The sequence below is a fragment of the Harpia harpyja genome, chromosome 13 (assembly GCF_026419915.1).
Source record: "Harpia harpyja isolate bHarHar1 chromosome 13, bHarHar1 primary haplotype, whole genome shotgun sequence".
Classification (NCBI taxonomy): domain Eukaryota; kingdom Metazoa; phylum Chordata; class Aves; order Accipitriformes; family Accipitridae; genus Harpia; species Harpia harpyja.
In genome coordinates this window covers 14,056,688-14,071,652 of record NC_068952.1, presented here as the reverse complement: position 1 = coordinate 14,071,652, position 14,965 = coordinate 14,056,688, and the positions used below count along the sequence as shown (strand labels likewise).

General features: G+C 40.3%; 1 protein-coding gene across 6 annotated transcripts in view; it reads right to left on the bottom strand.

Moving 5' to 3' along the window:
- Positions 1-2,577: 2,577 nt before the first annotated feature.
- Positions 2,578-14,965, bottom strand: part of EML4 (EMAP like 4) — a 169,510-nt gene continuing 157,122 nt past the window's right edge. For all 6 annotated transcript variants that reach the window (XM_052806814.1, XM_052806812.1, XM_052806813.1 and 3 more), the window contains 4 exons: positions 11,795-11,882; positions 10,446-10,544; positions 5,935-6,065; positions 2,578-5,414 (listed from right to left, as the gene is read on the bottom strand). In XM_052806814.1, the coding sequence (XP_052662774.1) occupies positions 4,950-5,414; positions 5,935-6,065; positions 10,446-10,544; positions 11,795-11,882 (783 nt within the window). In that variant the 3' untranslated portion in view covers positions 2,578-4,949. The remainder of the gene's footprint in view (positions 5,415-5,934; positions 6,066-10,445; positions 10,545-11,794; positions 11,883-14,965) is intronic.

The window sequence follows — 14,965 nt, the reverse complement described above, 5'->3', positions numbered from 1 at the left end:
TTTCATCTCTCCTTCCCCACAGCCCTCCCGTAACACGCTCAGCTGTGCCAGGAGGCAGCCGAGCTTCTCCACTTCAAGTTTTCCTCTTTAGAAAGAGGAATCCGAGGTCTGTGCTCAGTTCAAGGTAACTAAGCAAGTTTAAGGTAACGAGGTTAGAAGACCTCTGAAGTGGCTTTTCATTTAACTGAAAGCATCCTGCATTTGTGAAATATCGCTTAGGGGACTTTAACCTTTAGGAGATGTGTCAGGAGCTTCAGCTTAGTCCATCCGGACGGAGGGGGACAGCCGGACCTGCACAGGAGGGTACCGGGGTCCCATCATAGGAAATGCAGCTCTGGTACAACCACCATCCCACCACTGTGCCTCCTCTCCCAGTCCTCTTGCCCTGCCATCCTGCTGGGAACACTTTTTTTCCCCTGTGCTCCTAAACCTTCTTAATTCACTGCGGTGTGAAGTCATCCACATTTCTCTTTCAAACAAACAAAAAAAAGGCCTCGAGCAGCTGTCTCTGTTTCATGCTTGTATACCTCTGTATGCACACAAAGACACACCATGCACATTAAATACATTAAAATGTGTACACTGCCCAGTCTTCTAAATTGTATAATACTACTGTAAGCAGTTTTTCATTCTCAGTTGATTAAAGTATTAGTACAGAAAACGTCTGTCAGAAATAAAGATTAGGCAATGGGCTCGAGCTTGTTCAGGAGGAAAGCAAACAAGCAGCACAAGTATCACGCAAGTAAAATCCATCTCATGTAGTATTAATCCTTTCATTGCCAGGAACCAACATTTTATTGGCATGAAGCAGCAGAAAGGAGTATTTGTTGTTTGTTTGGCTCGGCCAAGCTTAAATTTCACAAGGACATTCTACTTACTTTTATCCTGGTTCAACTGAAATACTGCACTGAACTGAAGGAAATATAAGGCAGTCTAACACACCTTATGTGGTGAAGCAGAAAGTAGAAATACAACATACTGTTCAGTGTAGACTGTAATCAATATAACAATCAAAATTTAATTTTTGCCTTATTTTGAGAGACAGAGCCAGAATCTATGTATTCTAGGGATGATTAAAAAAAGTAAGAGGCCGGAACTTGACATGCATCATATGCAAAAACTAGTACTTGTTATTTATAATGAGAATTACAGGAAGATCAAACCTAAGAAATTCTTGGTTCATCATTACCCATCCACATCCCCAGCCCTTCCTCATCTATCCTGGAAGTTCTACAGGGGAAAAAACCCAAACCAAAGTATGTGGTCATATCCTTAAAAGTGCCCTTTCTATGTAAAACCCAATTAATATCACTTTGCATGACATGCACCCAATACGGACGCATACTGCAAGAATCCATAAACTTGGCATTTCGTAACATTCAAGTATTTTACTATGCAACCTAAATGAAAATTTTAATGCAGATTTTGAATTTAAATTTTCAATCATGTAAAACAGGATGCTGTTGTAGCTTTATGCCTTCAGTGGAGCTTCCACCCTGAACTTCAGCTCCACAGGACAAATACCATCACTGCAGCAGATGCTGCTGTCCCAAGTAAGAGTGGGCACTTACGAGCCCCATCCCGTCTCCACCCTGAGGGAGGCTCACAGAAGACCAGATTACCTACTACTCTTCAGGAAGATTCCTGCCTTATCCAGCATCCCAGGAGAAGAGGTGGCAAAAGCCTTGAGCTGAATTTCGAGAGAAAGGGAGCAGAGCCTAGTAAAGCACACCACTGCACAGCTGCCCCCATGGCAAAGTGGTACATGATGTTGTGGGTGTGCTGGAAAGAGCACAGCATGACCTCAAGACATCTGCCTGTTGCTCAAGTTAGAACAGCAGCATTCTCTTGACAATTTGGTGGAAAAGAAGAGTCATTGAGGTTTCCAGTCAACCTCAGGGGGTGGCAATGATGTTTTTTTTGCTGGTTTTTTTTTTTTTTTAAGTGAGGATAAACATGAGGTATTTGTCTATCTTGCAGGTTTCTTCTCTACCCCACCCTCCCCTTTTGTGAAGGACAGAAACCAGCTGCAAGAAATGGAGATGATTCAAAGTCTTTTAAAAGACTGAGAATCTTTCACAAGGAATGTATTAAGCATATTGTGACCTTCTGCATCTGCAATTGGACAGAGACTATCAGGAATGTAGAAGCATCATGGTATTTAACATGTTACATCCAAAATAAGCTTGTACTTTTTTCGCATGACTTCCAGAAGAAAGCTTCTGGCAGAACCCTGGAAGGTAGACTGCATTTTGCATCAGGACAAATACCTATTTGTAATCCCCTGCTGCCCATCAATTAGCTACAGCTGGATAATGCTAGTAGGCTATTAATCAAAAATGAAAAAGGGAAATGTCATAAACATACAAAAGTAAACAAGACCAATATTTAGGAGTGCCAGCATTATTCACGATGCTGAATCAGCTTATTTTTAGGCAGTCTGGGAGGTTATCAAAAAAAAGCACAAGTCAAAAAGGTTCTTCCAAAATCACAGACCCAGACATTGCAACGGTCATCACAGCATCCACTTTATATACAGAAGAAACCAGAAGAGATATGGAGAAAGACACTGCAATGTATTATTTTGATGATTTTATTTTTTTTTTAAATCTTCAAAATTTTCTGCCTTGAGACAGGAATGCATGATAGATAGAAATGGCTCAAACATCTTCACATGGAACACTCTTAGTCATAATTCATTCACAATTATTTTTCTAAAACATCTACAGTTACATAATCCCACCCATTTCCATCCATTATCACAGATTTAATTATTTGTTAAACAGTAGTTGCCAGCAATTGAAAGCTGTAAGGCTTTTTGCATATTAGTAGAGTCTTCTGAACTACAAACACAAGAATATCACAACTATAACTCTCACTTTACATGGCAACCCCAGGTGACAGATGTTCCAAAAAAAAAAAAAAAAAAAAAAAAGTGTTGTTTATGTGGAGTTCATAAAAATGACAGAGAGAGCTCTGTGCCTCATTAACTCTAAAATCCTTTCTCCTTTATTAAGGTTATTTTCTAAAACTACAGCATATTCCTCATTTGGAACCAAGAACTTTGATGAGCTGACCTTTATCTTCCATTGCTGCTTTTTGGCAAATTTGCAAGTCAGGCATACTAGAGCTCTCCAGTAAAACTCTATGTACAGAGCACAGTTTAAACAGATGGGTTGCTTGGAATTCATATCCCCCTCCATCTGAAGGGAACTACTTTGAGGTTTTCTGGAACTGTTGTAAACAAGAGGATATTTTTTTATATATATATGTGTGTATATATATATATTTATATATTTTATATATAAATGTTCTAAATGTCCTTTGGGAGTCCATTTGTTTTTATCTTTCCAAATGATGACTAAATACCTGATCTGTAGCATTTCTCCTGAGAAGATACTAGTAAGGGAATGACAGTTTTGATGCACTTTGGAATGGCACAATCACGTAAACGCTTGCACAATTAAGACTTATGAACTCATCCAAAGTTTCTAAACATGATATTCTAACTAAGAACTAAAATACCAGCACAATGCAGCAAGTTAAAAAAGAAAATTCTATGTAATCAAAATATCAACAAGTACATAGGAAATGGATATCTGTCAGTAAATCTATATCTTTTTAAAGTAGGAAATGTATGCACTTAAGAAAAAAATGTAGCTATCCAACAAACTTTGTAAAAAAAGTACTTTCCAAATGCATAACAAATGCCAAGATATCCTGTAACTGGCCAGGTACAGCCACATGAAAGCTGCATGGCTTAGAGCAACCCAGGGAGGGGTGGAAACAAAAAATCACAAAAACAATAGATCAGCAAGTCTAGAGGAAAAAAAAAAAAAAAAATCACATCATCATCTAAATTACTGTATGCTTATATCACAACTGCTAAAGGAGCCTGCGGGGGTGGGTAGAGATTGCAGTTTAATGATTCTTAGAGTTACCTCTAAAAATTCAGAAAAAAAAATTATCAACTTAATATACTAATCCTAAGCACCAATTTAATAATTTAAGTTAACTGTATTTATATTTCTCCTACTAGGGATGGAGCAAGTTCTGCTTGAAGGGTTAAAGTTTAACTTTGGAGCCTGTCTGACTTCTGTGTTCTTGCCACGCTTCCTCTGCTGTTCACATCAAAGTCACTGTAAAGACTCTCTTAAAGTTTCAGTCTCTCTAGGCAAGCAATTCTTTGAAGAGACAATTACATCTTACAGTTTAAATCAACTTTCAGGTCATGAAAAGTGAAACGCGCCAGTATTTGGTTAGTCTGATACTAAATAGTCTGTGAAAATGGAACAGCTGACACTGTTCCTTGACAGGATTTGCCTTAGAACTAGCAGCACCCAGAGCAGACCAACTGCGAACACATCCAGACTCCACTAGGAATTAGTAGTGTTAGAAAATTGCATATATGTTAGATCAAGAAGGCATCGCCATGCACGTGGCATCATTACATTGTTTCTCCTCTATCTTTCTCATTAAGAAAAAACAAAGGAAAACAGCCCTACAAAGAGCTTTTTGGTTGGTTTGTTTGTCTTCGCACCTGGAAAAAGCAGCACAGTACTCCCCAGCTGGAACAGCTCAGTGCTTCCCATCAGCTTAGTTCTTTCAGAAAGCACTTTCACATAGTTAAGGTGGTCTACTTCAGCTAATTCTCAGAGCTAACCTTTTTTCCAGTATACATTTCATGCCACTTCCTGACAGCGATTTCAGAACTGAAATGGATCTATGGTAATGTCCACTACTAACCGTGACCAGATCTTGACACAGACCATCAAGACAGGCCCTTAGGATGGTTCCACACATTGAACTGAAGCTCAGACTAAAAATCTCACTGAAACTCAAAAGCTGGAGTGGTCATGAATCTCAGCTACTTTTCCCTATTTGAACCCTCACCCTGTAATGAAAGCACGCACACCAAGGGAAAATAACAACCGCCTGAGCTGGGAGCATTAAGACACCGGTGAGTTATCTTGCTGCTCTTCAGTGACTGTGGATTCGCTGTGCTCCTCGCTCATCTCGTTGGAGGGCTCCTCACAGCCTGGCTCGGCAGGATCCAGGCTGCTCCCCTCGCTTTGCTCCTCACTCTGCTCTTCGCTGGCCTCCGCAGACTGCTCCAAGTTGCTCTCCAAAGAAGCCGGAGAGCTGCCAGTTACACTTTCGTTTTGGTTCATTTCGTTAAAAGGCTGTGGGAGAGGTGCAGGAGACTGTACAGCATTTTCACTGGCAGAGATGGGCACTTTGGTTGCACTGATGTCTACAACAATGTCATTTTGTGGTAGAGTAACTTTCTCCACAAGTTTCCATTGAATAATACTCATGTCTTTCCCTCCAGTTGAAATCAAGTGGCCATCGCTATGGGTGAAGCTGACATTTGTCACATGACTACTGTGAGCGCTGTATTTGTGACTTGGAGCCTATTGAAAACAAGCAGAAAGATAAATCACATGCTTGACTAGAAGAGCACACGATACCAAAATCTAAAACTACTACTATTTTTGCTTAGCCCTTCGAGAGAGCTCTTTATTCACATTAAGAGTAAAAAACTGTATTTATATTAGGTTCCCCCCCCCCCAATACATCCCTTCTTCTTAAGGCTTGTAACTTGGGACAGATTTAGATCCTTATGCAAAAAGTAATGGACCTAACACCAAGGCCAATGAACAGAAAGTGTCAAGCCTCTGCTCCAGAACTTAAGGAGAACTATTGCCACTTTGCTTTTAGGTATATTATTTTGTATTTTATATTATTTTATATTTTCTATTTTACATATAAACTTAATGGGGAAAACCATGCTTTTGTCTCTAGCACTGTTCTCAGATATAAATGAGCTGTTTGGCTGCCAGGTTCCAAACAACCAAGCTGGAAGCAGGTGTCTGGCAAGGAAAGCTTCATGCAATGCAAACAAGCACATAGACTAGACTGGTCTAGACTTACCTTTGGCTTGGAACAGGGATACTGAAAGAGATGGACCTTACAAAAATCATCAGCAACTGCTATCACTTTCCGGTTATGGGATCTGACAAGGGCATTTATGTCTGTCCCATCTGATCCTTCGGGCCAAACTCCTAGGAGAGAGTAGAGCAGATATTTAGTGATGGTAGTTTTAGAAACAAATTGAAAGACAAACCATAAACAAAAACAAGATCTATAAAGCTGTGAGAAAAGGCAAGCTTAACAAAAGGTAAGACAGACATTCAACTGGAAAATGGAATATGCATTACATTAAATGTCATTAATATTTTGCTAGCCTAATGGTGGTACTCCACCCCGTTCCCCCAAACCCTCAGCCTCAGCCAGGATAACCTCTCAGGCTTAATATATGTTTCCTGTTCAAAACCTGTCTTGTTTAAAGCTTATCTTAAGATTAAGTTTGCTGCTAAAACTGGCAACTCTTAATTTAACACTTTTATTCATGCAGAAATGTTTTGAAAGCAAGACTCATGCTGAAACATGGAACAAGCCCAGGTATTGTACATTATGCAGAGATTTCGTTTGGTTTTATTTTAAATCTTAGTATTTGCATGATTCAAAGGAGGCAACTGATTTATGATACTTTGCACAGAAACCCAGCCTGTATGAGCCTCATAGATGTAAGAGCTGTCAAGTGCTTAAGTACAATTCAATATGTTTTTAAGTGAAAAAAGTGACACAGATATGTCTAGACAAAAGAATAACAACATTGCCTGGATAAAAAGCACTGAACAAATTGGGGAGGGGGAGGCTGTATTTTTATTAAAAAACAAAGACCCTAGAGATTCCCATAACAAAACTGATGATTCACATCTGCAAGAAAAGCTGAACAAAAGGTAAGCAAGGGCTTATAAGATGCTAATTTATGCCAAAGATACCATATTTTTACAGCTCAGACTTGGGTTTCTGATTAGTTCAGGAGTTAGGAGGGATTTCCCGCCCTCAAATTTCACCCCTGACCCTGAAAAACTGTGTGTCTGATGGAGTGAGAGGGATGTTCATTATCAGATAGGAAAATATCTTCTTCCTCTGTTACAATCACTGACTTTGGTAAAATAAAAAACATGTGCTGTCTACTATTTTATATAGCACAAAACACCAACTTAGAATCGCCTTATCTTTTTCAAACTCCCACACTATCTCTTCTTGTTTTTAAGCAAAATAGCAAATAGCATTTAACTTTAAAGTTGGTTTTTTCCATTCTTCAGTGGGTGGAGTAAGAACTTTATTTTCTCTGAAGAATAACAAAGGCAGCTTGTTAAGCTTGTTACAATGCCAATAAGCTACACTGTAGGTAATTTACTAAATAAAGATATGAAATGCTAAGGAAAGTATTCAGAAACATTTTAGCACTCTCACATCAATGAAATTAATCTGAAAAATATATACTACTTAATAATTTTCAAGTAGCTCAAAATCAATGAATTTTAACTTTCTCCTGCATTCTATGTATAAAATACGGTTATCAGGTGGGAGTAATAAATGAACTTCAAAGCAGTTTCCTGAAGTTTGAGCTATCACCTTAGGCAGACTATGCCAAACAGCTATGCTATCTCCTCTTCTTTTTAATTTAAGATTAAAAAGACTAATATTCAAGATTGCATCTCTTACTGAACATCTTTTGTGTTCACCAATTTCTTTAGCAGCTCGAAAGGCAAGACAACCTGTTGTCATAAGACAGCAGGATTTGCTTTCGATGCATCAGGCAAATATGGAAAAAACAAGACATTAATATGACCAAATTCTTAGTTCTTAATAACTGTAAAAATAGCAAAAAATAGAAAATAATAGGACTTTGTTATTAGGCACGACAGCAGCACTTCAATTTTAATAAATTCTGCTAGCCAGCGGTAAGCCTCTCAAAAGAATCTGCTCAGACGAAAGTGTGGGAAATGTGCAGTAAATGAGAGAGTGACTTCCAAGTGCTCGGAGTGCAGACTGATGATAGTGCTGAGCCAATATAGTAATATCAACTGCCAAAAAGGAGCGATGCTATTCTCATCTGAACCATGCATTTCTATCCTCTTTCTTCTGCTGACAACAGTGCAATGCCTGAGCCTACGGACACACTATCCACAGAGCTAAATTAGTAAAACACATACCCCCAAAGCCCAAATCCCATAAACTTAACCCTCTCTCCTGAACTTTAAAGTGAGCAGCCCCCGGCTTGTTTGAATCCCTGAGCCAGCTGACCCTCACGTCAAAGCCAGACTTCTCCTTTGGGCAGCAGATATCTGCTAGATTGGCTTAGATGCACTGTCTGATTTAATGGGAAAATACTTGCCTTTGTCTGAGACCTAGCCATAATTTTAAGATTCTGCAAAGGGTGTCAGACTACCAGACAATATAAAATCAAGGCATGATGAATCTTGGCTAGGAAGTTTAAATATATTCTGTTCTGCCCCAGAATAACATCACATTATCTGCTTTATCTACTTCATTCCCAGGTCCTCTGGCACACTGAAGATTTTGAGAGCTTTTGAGACTAATTAAACTTAACCCAGAGTGGTTAAAGTTTGTATTAATCCAAAAGGGAATGCAGAGAGGATCAACAGACATCCACTTTTTAAAAACAAAAAGTAAAAAGGCTTCTCAAAACAGTCATTATGGGAGCTGCTCATCTCCAGCCTGGCCCCGGCCACTTCTATCCAACAGCTGTTAAAAAGACAAAGCCAATGGTCTAGATGTGAAACCAAACTCTGCACTCCCACACCTCATCTCCTTAGGTCACGAGTAAAGGACACTTCTGGGAAAGCGCTGGAATTCAGAGAGCTGCTCCCCTTATTCTGCCTGCTCTACTACCAAATGAAATTCAGTAGCAACAGAGCCACCGTCTGTTACCTCCACCTTTCTGGTACATTTAAGTACTCTGCATAAAATGTAAAATGCCTTCAGCTCCAAGGCTATTCCAGAAGGAATATTCAGTCCTTACAAAGTGTTTTCATTGCTCCTGGAGAAAGACATCATATTAGCATCAGAGTTTTGCTTTTCACTTTCTCTAGCATCTCCTGAATCTTCTGATACTCCATTTTAAAAAAGGCATTTGTGTTGCACTATTATTTCAGTCGCAGTAGCAAAGACACTGAGGAAATGACTGCTGTGGACCAATTCCTTGTCAGCCTAGGCTTACACGCACAGAGCATCAGGAGGAAACAGCCATCCAGTCTCTACTTCACCCAGACAGACTGAATAAAAACAAACATGTACACAATCCAGTTCACAGTCCTCAGGCTAATGAGAGTCAATATTTTCATCAAACTAGCAATAAGCAACAGTATTCAGCTCCAGAAACAGCATGCTCCTGTTTATTTCTGCTACCTACCTCAAGCTCCAAACAATTAAAAAATATTTATGCAGTTTATCAACCAGTCAGCTTCCTTCTCTGACCCCTTTATTTTTCCTGCTCTGCCTCAGATCTTTGGTACCCACAAAGGAAATCAAGCCTGGTTATAAAGCACCAAATGCCCTCCACCCAACCAATATGCCACACAGTGTCAGTGTTAGCCCACAGATCAACTGCAATCAATTAAGGCTACTTGCTCATTAGGCACATGACAGTTCTAAAATATGCACGGATAGGTGTCAGAAGCTACAGAAGCACTCAGACTTAACTGATTTTTTTCTACCCTGCATATAAACTGATATTCAAAGTTGAACTCCTAGTAGCTGTGAAGAAAAGATTGTAGACCTAACCCTCACCTCTAAAGAAAGTGCTGATTTACCTGCTTTTAATGTTTCCAACAACATGAAGAACAGAGGTATCTAATCTCAGCAGAAATGAGACATGCAGCATCCTGCTCACACAACTTGGTTTTACAACACTGACAGGCCGAACCATACTTTTTAACCCCTCACAGAAGGGCTCCTCATTTATGGCCAACAGAGCTGCCTTCAGCAAAAGCACTTTGAACTGTTTGGCCACAGTCTCAAACTGCCCTGTTAAAATCAGATCTGCAGCTTTGTAAATTTTTCTGTACATTTTAAAGATAAACTACTAGGTAAAGAATCTGTTTAATCTTTAAAGCATTTTTACTCTTTAGAAGCAGTGCATATTATTCACCTTTGACTACAGGTATCAAAGTGCTGTCATGATTTTAAGTCATGAACTATAACCTACACTCACATAGTCTTGTTCCTATCCCAAAACAAGGTGAGCAAAGGAGAATGCACATGTGCCATATGAGCACTTTAAAATATCAGCTTTTTGCTTCAGTGCCTCCAAAACTGGTAGCCTAAAATGACAGCAGAAAAATCAAATCCCAAACTTCAAGACGAAAGAGAAATCAATTTTACGTTGTCTATAGAGCATCCAGTGCTCTGTATCACAAACAAGTGCTGCAGTCAGTCTCTTTGGTCTGTCATCTCAGCACCATCCTCAATAATCATTAACAGCGTACTTCTAACGACACATTGAAGCAAAATAAAACACAAAAGCACAGCGTGAATAACTTAAAAGCAAGTTAAATGGTGCTTACCAAACACCTGGAAGCCTAGCACACAAGTGTATGTCGTCCAATCTATATCCTTACAGTCAGAACGATTCCTGATTAGCTTACAGCCACTTGGAATGTCCCCTGTAAAAAAAGTGAACGATGAGTTATGCCATATAAAATTATATTTACATATGTGCCCTTTGAAGGTGCTAAGACAGTAAATAAATAAATCTTAAAAAGAATCTGGAATCCCATTGTAGAGGCAAAGACAGACCAGTACTTTCATCAAATTCCAGATACTCGAAGTCACATTTACCTCTCATTTCCCTCTTTAGATCAGCATACCTCAAAAACACTTCCCTGCAGCTTGGGTGCCCTGCCACCTACTCTACAAAATGCTTTAATACAGTCTGTAATAGAATAATTTCTCCTTCCTACCAGCTTCACTGATGTGTTAAAATTCAATCAATCATTCAGGAAGCCCTGCTTTTAAAACAGTGAGCAACTATTGCCAGAGGAGCCTTAGACTGCTTTTCAACTTCTAACTAGGAAAGGAAAGATTGTCCATCTTTCAATACACCAGCCCAGTACTAATGGGTCACAGCTCTTTGCTTCCCTATACAGGCAATTATAAGCACCAACATTTCCTTTTGGTAGATTGAGATATTGCACTATCCAGGTTTGAAACCTAAGTTGTGACAGGCAGAAAAAACATGTTAAGGTGACAGATATTTAAACTGCTGGCTCTTCTTGCCTGTACAGGAAGAGAACTACAATCCTCTTGGATCTAGTTAAAGCTACAGGAAGACAAGAATACAAAAAAGTATTTAAAAACAGACTGATATGCACTATGCAAGTTGAACTTTCGACATAACCACTATATATTAAATTCATATTTTCACATATTAAAAAAGACAAACACAAAACCATTATTACCACTAACTCATTAAAGTAGTATTATTGCTTTGCTTAATTTTCAACACCACCAGCCAAGATAAAGTTTAAAAAAAGAAACCCCAGAGCAGAACAGTGGCACAGACCCACTGATTTTATTCCCTGAAAACAACTGGTATTGTTGACACTAATTAGACAACTGTATATATTATTTTCAATCTACAGAACTTTGGGCCAACATCAAAACATAGCGCCACTTGTTCTGTAAATTCTATGCTGTTAAACTGATTTATGACCTTGTAAAGAAGTAAGCTATATTTGGCAGTGCCATTAGGTAATACACAGCTCTGAATAACATCAAGATATCAGGTTACACGAGTTCAAATTGGTTCCTTTGTCAGTAAGCATTTTGTACAGTCCTGATCAAACACACTCTTCTAAATTTTCTGACCGCTAATACATACTTCTGTTTCCAGTGTATCTAATTTCATACTTACAGTATAGTATTTCATAGTCTCCTGAGTTTGACATTATATACTTGTTGTCCGGGGACCAGTCAAGGTGTGTAATATAGCTGGAATGTCCCTGGAGAAGAATGCAGTAACACCAATGTGAAACGCTTACTTTTAATTCAAACGCAAGCAGAAGTTGCACATACAGATGTGACAGCTAACAGCAAAAAAGCACCTCTCCACCCACCCCAGGTCTGCTGCAATTCACTTGTGCTCCTTTAAAGGCTCCTTACTCCACAGTGCCACACTTGCTAAACAAATGCAGGCTGGGCATCGTGCCTCTCCCACCGCATGGTGGATTCTTCACTTGTAAACCGTGTCCCTCTTAGACCCCAGAATGACTTATTCCTAGAAGTTACATTGCTAAAATATGGATGAACTCGCATTGCTACTAATTGAGAAAGGCAAGTAACTTGCACAGGATCATTTTTAGATCCCAACAGAAAAGTGACAGATAGGACTCTATTTTATTTCTCTATCCATTCAAAATAATTTCCATTAAATGCACGCACATTCAAATAACCTTTGCTCATCCTAAAAAACTTAGGATACCTCAGTTAACAACCACCATGTAAAACTACAAGATCAAGGACTGGTGTTACAAGAATACCCTCGTAAGCTTTTTGAAAGTTTCTGCTGTGCTTCTTACACTGCATGCATGTTAGTGCCAACTTCGAAAGAAGTTTTCCCTATAGGCACAGGGTCATCTATATAAGCATCAAAACACTTTGGCCCAATTGCTTAGGTATCACCATCAAGAGCACACTGAGGGCTAAACACCCACCTTTGTTTTCGAGGGAGAAGCTAAATGCAGCTGGTCAGAATATTCTTCCTGTGCACGAGCTTTTTTGCTGGTAGTAATAATAATAATAGTAATAATAAAGCTATGAGAGGCTCCAGAGAAGCCACACATTTGTATAAGGTAGGAATAAATTATTTCTCTGTAGAGGAAAGGCTAGGAAATTAATAAGTGACGTCCATGTCACTCTCTTCTTCCTCCACCCTTCCATTTCTTCTTACTGCTCCTCTTCCCCTTGTAAGACCATCCATTTTCTCCCCTTCTTAGTCATTCTGCCAGGCAACAAAACACCACTTTCTTGACTGACAGATGCCAATTCACCTCCCTCTCTCAGTGGGCATTATGAAGATGGCATCCCTCAGCACCCCCCCAAGGTCTCTTGGCCCAGCCTGCACCCACCGTGCCAGGGCCATGCTGGAGCACTGCACTGGTTGCCGCACCACCCACCACACCAACTCCCTCTATAGAGAGCTCCAAGAGGTGCTGATTGCTTCCAGAATTACATGTAGAAATACGCCATTTCTGTCTCCCTCTCCCCAGGTCCTCTGTGAGAGACTGCAAAAAACATTTAGGAGAAAAGCTAGCCTTTAAGATTTATTTACTTATGAACTGGTCTCTGCTTCAAGCAGAGGAACTGTGTATTGACATAACTGCTTTGCAGTCATGGATGGGATACACGGTATCAACATGCAAACTTGGTATTTTGGGAAACAAACAAACAAAAAAAAGTGCAGTTGGCTAGGATTTTCTCCCCCCCCCCCCCCCCCCCCCCCGTTATTTTCCAAGTCTTCAAATTTGCAAACGAACTCCAACATGGAAAAGAACTGGTCAGTCATTTACTAAATCCTGCCAGACATTTGGCAGCTGTTAAAATTCCTGGGGGCAGCGGGGGGGGAGGGGGGGGGGGGAACAAAGCAGTTGGCCAGGGGGCTCCATGCTGCAAAATCCCTTCAGGCAAGTGATCACTGAACAATGAACTGGAACAAAACATTGTCGTAGTATTTTCAATAGGATGATCCCATTTTCTATTAAAATCTTTCTTTGGTAGCTGCCCACTGATAGGGCAACATTTTACTCTCTCCTTTTCTGTACCTTTCTATACAATGAACATAATTACTCATATTATCACTGGCTAATAAAACTATCTAACTAAATGGAAACCCTCTCCTTCATTGGCAATGTTCATCTGTTTCAGATTTAAGTGGTGCAAGGGTACAAAGACCCACAGCCTATAGGATTGGCACGCTAATTATTTCAGGTTAAGTCCAGTGGATCAAATACTTCAGGGTGGCTGCCTGTGTGGCTTTCACCCCACAGCCCCCTCGGTAAACGCCCAACACTTCTCTTTTGCTAACAGATATCTCTGATGTAAGGCAAACAGAGACAGTGCCAGCTACCCTGGAGCTGCTGACATGCTGGAAGTTCATACCCCAGCCCATACCTTCACATTGCTGTCTGCATAGCTGGAGCCCTCAAAAAACAGCTGCACTAGTCGAAACGGTTGTTTCAGCTCATCTGAAATTCCTTCTGATCACAACCAACACCATCCCTCATTGTGGAAACACGTTCACAGGTCAGAGACTCGCCTCTCTGGCAGCAGCAGAAAGCCTGGTCGTGACTGAAAGGGGATTTAAATGTAACAGTGGGCATACAGCCCTTATGCACAAGCTGATGCTGGTTCAGTAGATAAAATCCTTCTGAAAGTATTCAAATAATTTATTCAAGTTGGAAGAAACAATCAGAAGTTGACTACCAGGAGGACTGAGTCATACTACTTGGAGGTCATCCGCGAGGCTACTGAATGACACAAGAACGCCAGAAGGATGCAGTGCCAGCACCTAAGCACCGGCCAGGAGAGTGCTCCAGGTCCCGAGCACGCCTGGGTGTCTCCCTGCTTAGTATCAAGCTGGTATCGACCCGCCAGCATGCTGGCAGGCAGCAGAGGGGAGGTGCAGGGCACATGAAACCGGATCGGCAGCCTCGCAGCGCGCTCTGGTCAGCTAACACGCTGCTGCCTTCTGCGCAAGCTGGAAGGGTCAGGGGAGCTCAGCCCCGACAGAAACCAGGTTGCTAATTTTGGCCTCTACACACAGTCACTCGACTGAAAAAAATGGTTAACAGAAATCTGCTTTGAAGCCTTAACGCTTCTGCCGGAGTATAACAATGCTCATTTCTCCCATCCCTATTTTTACAAACCCCTTTCCTGCCAAGGCAGAGAGACAGACATACAGATGCTGGTTTAAATTACAACATGCTCTCTCCTGATACATAATACATATGATATACAGAAATAAATGATCTCATACATCTTCAAAGAGCTCACAGAGACCTTGAAGTACATAGCAAGCTAAATATTA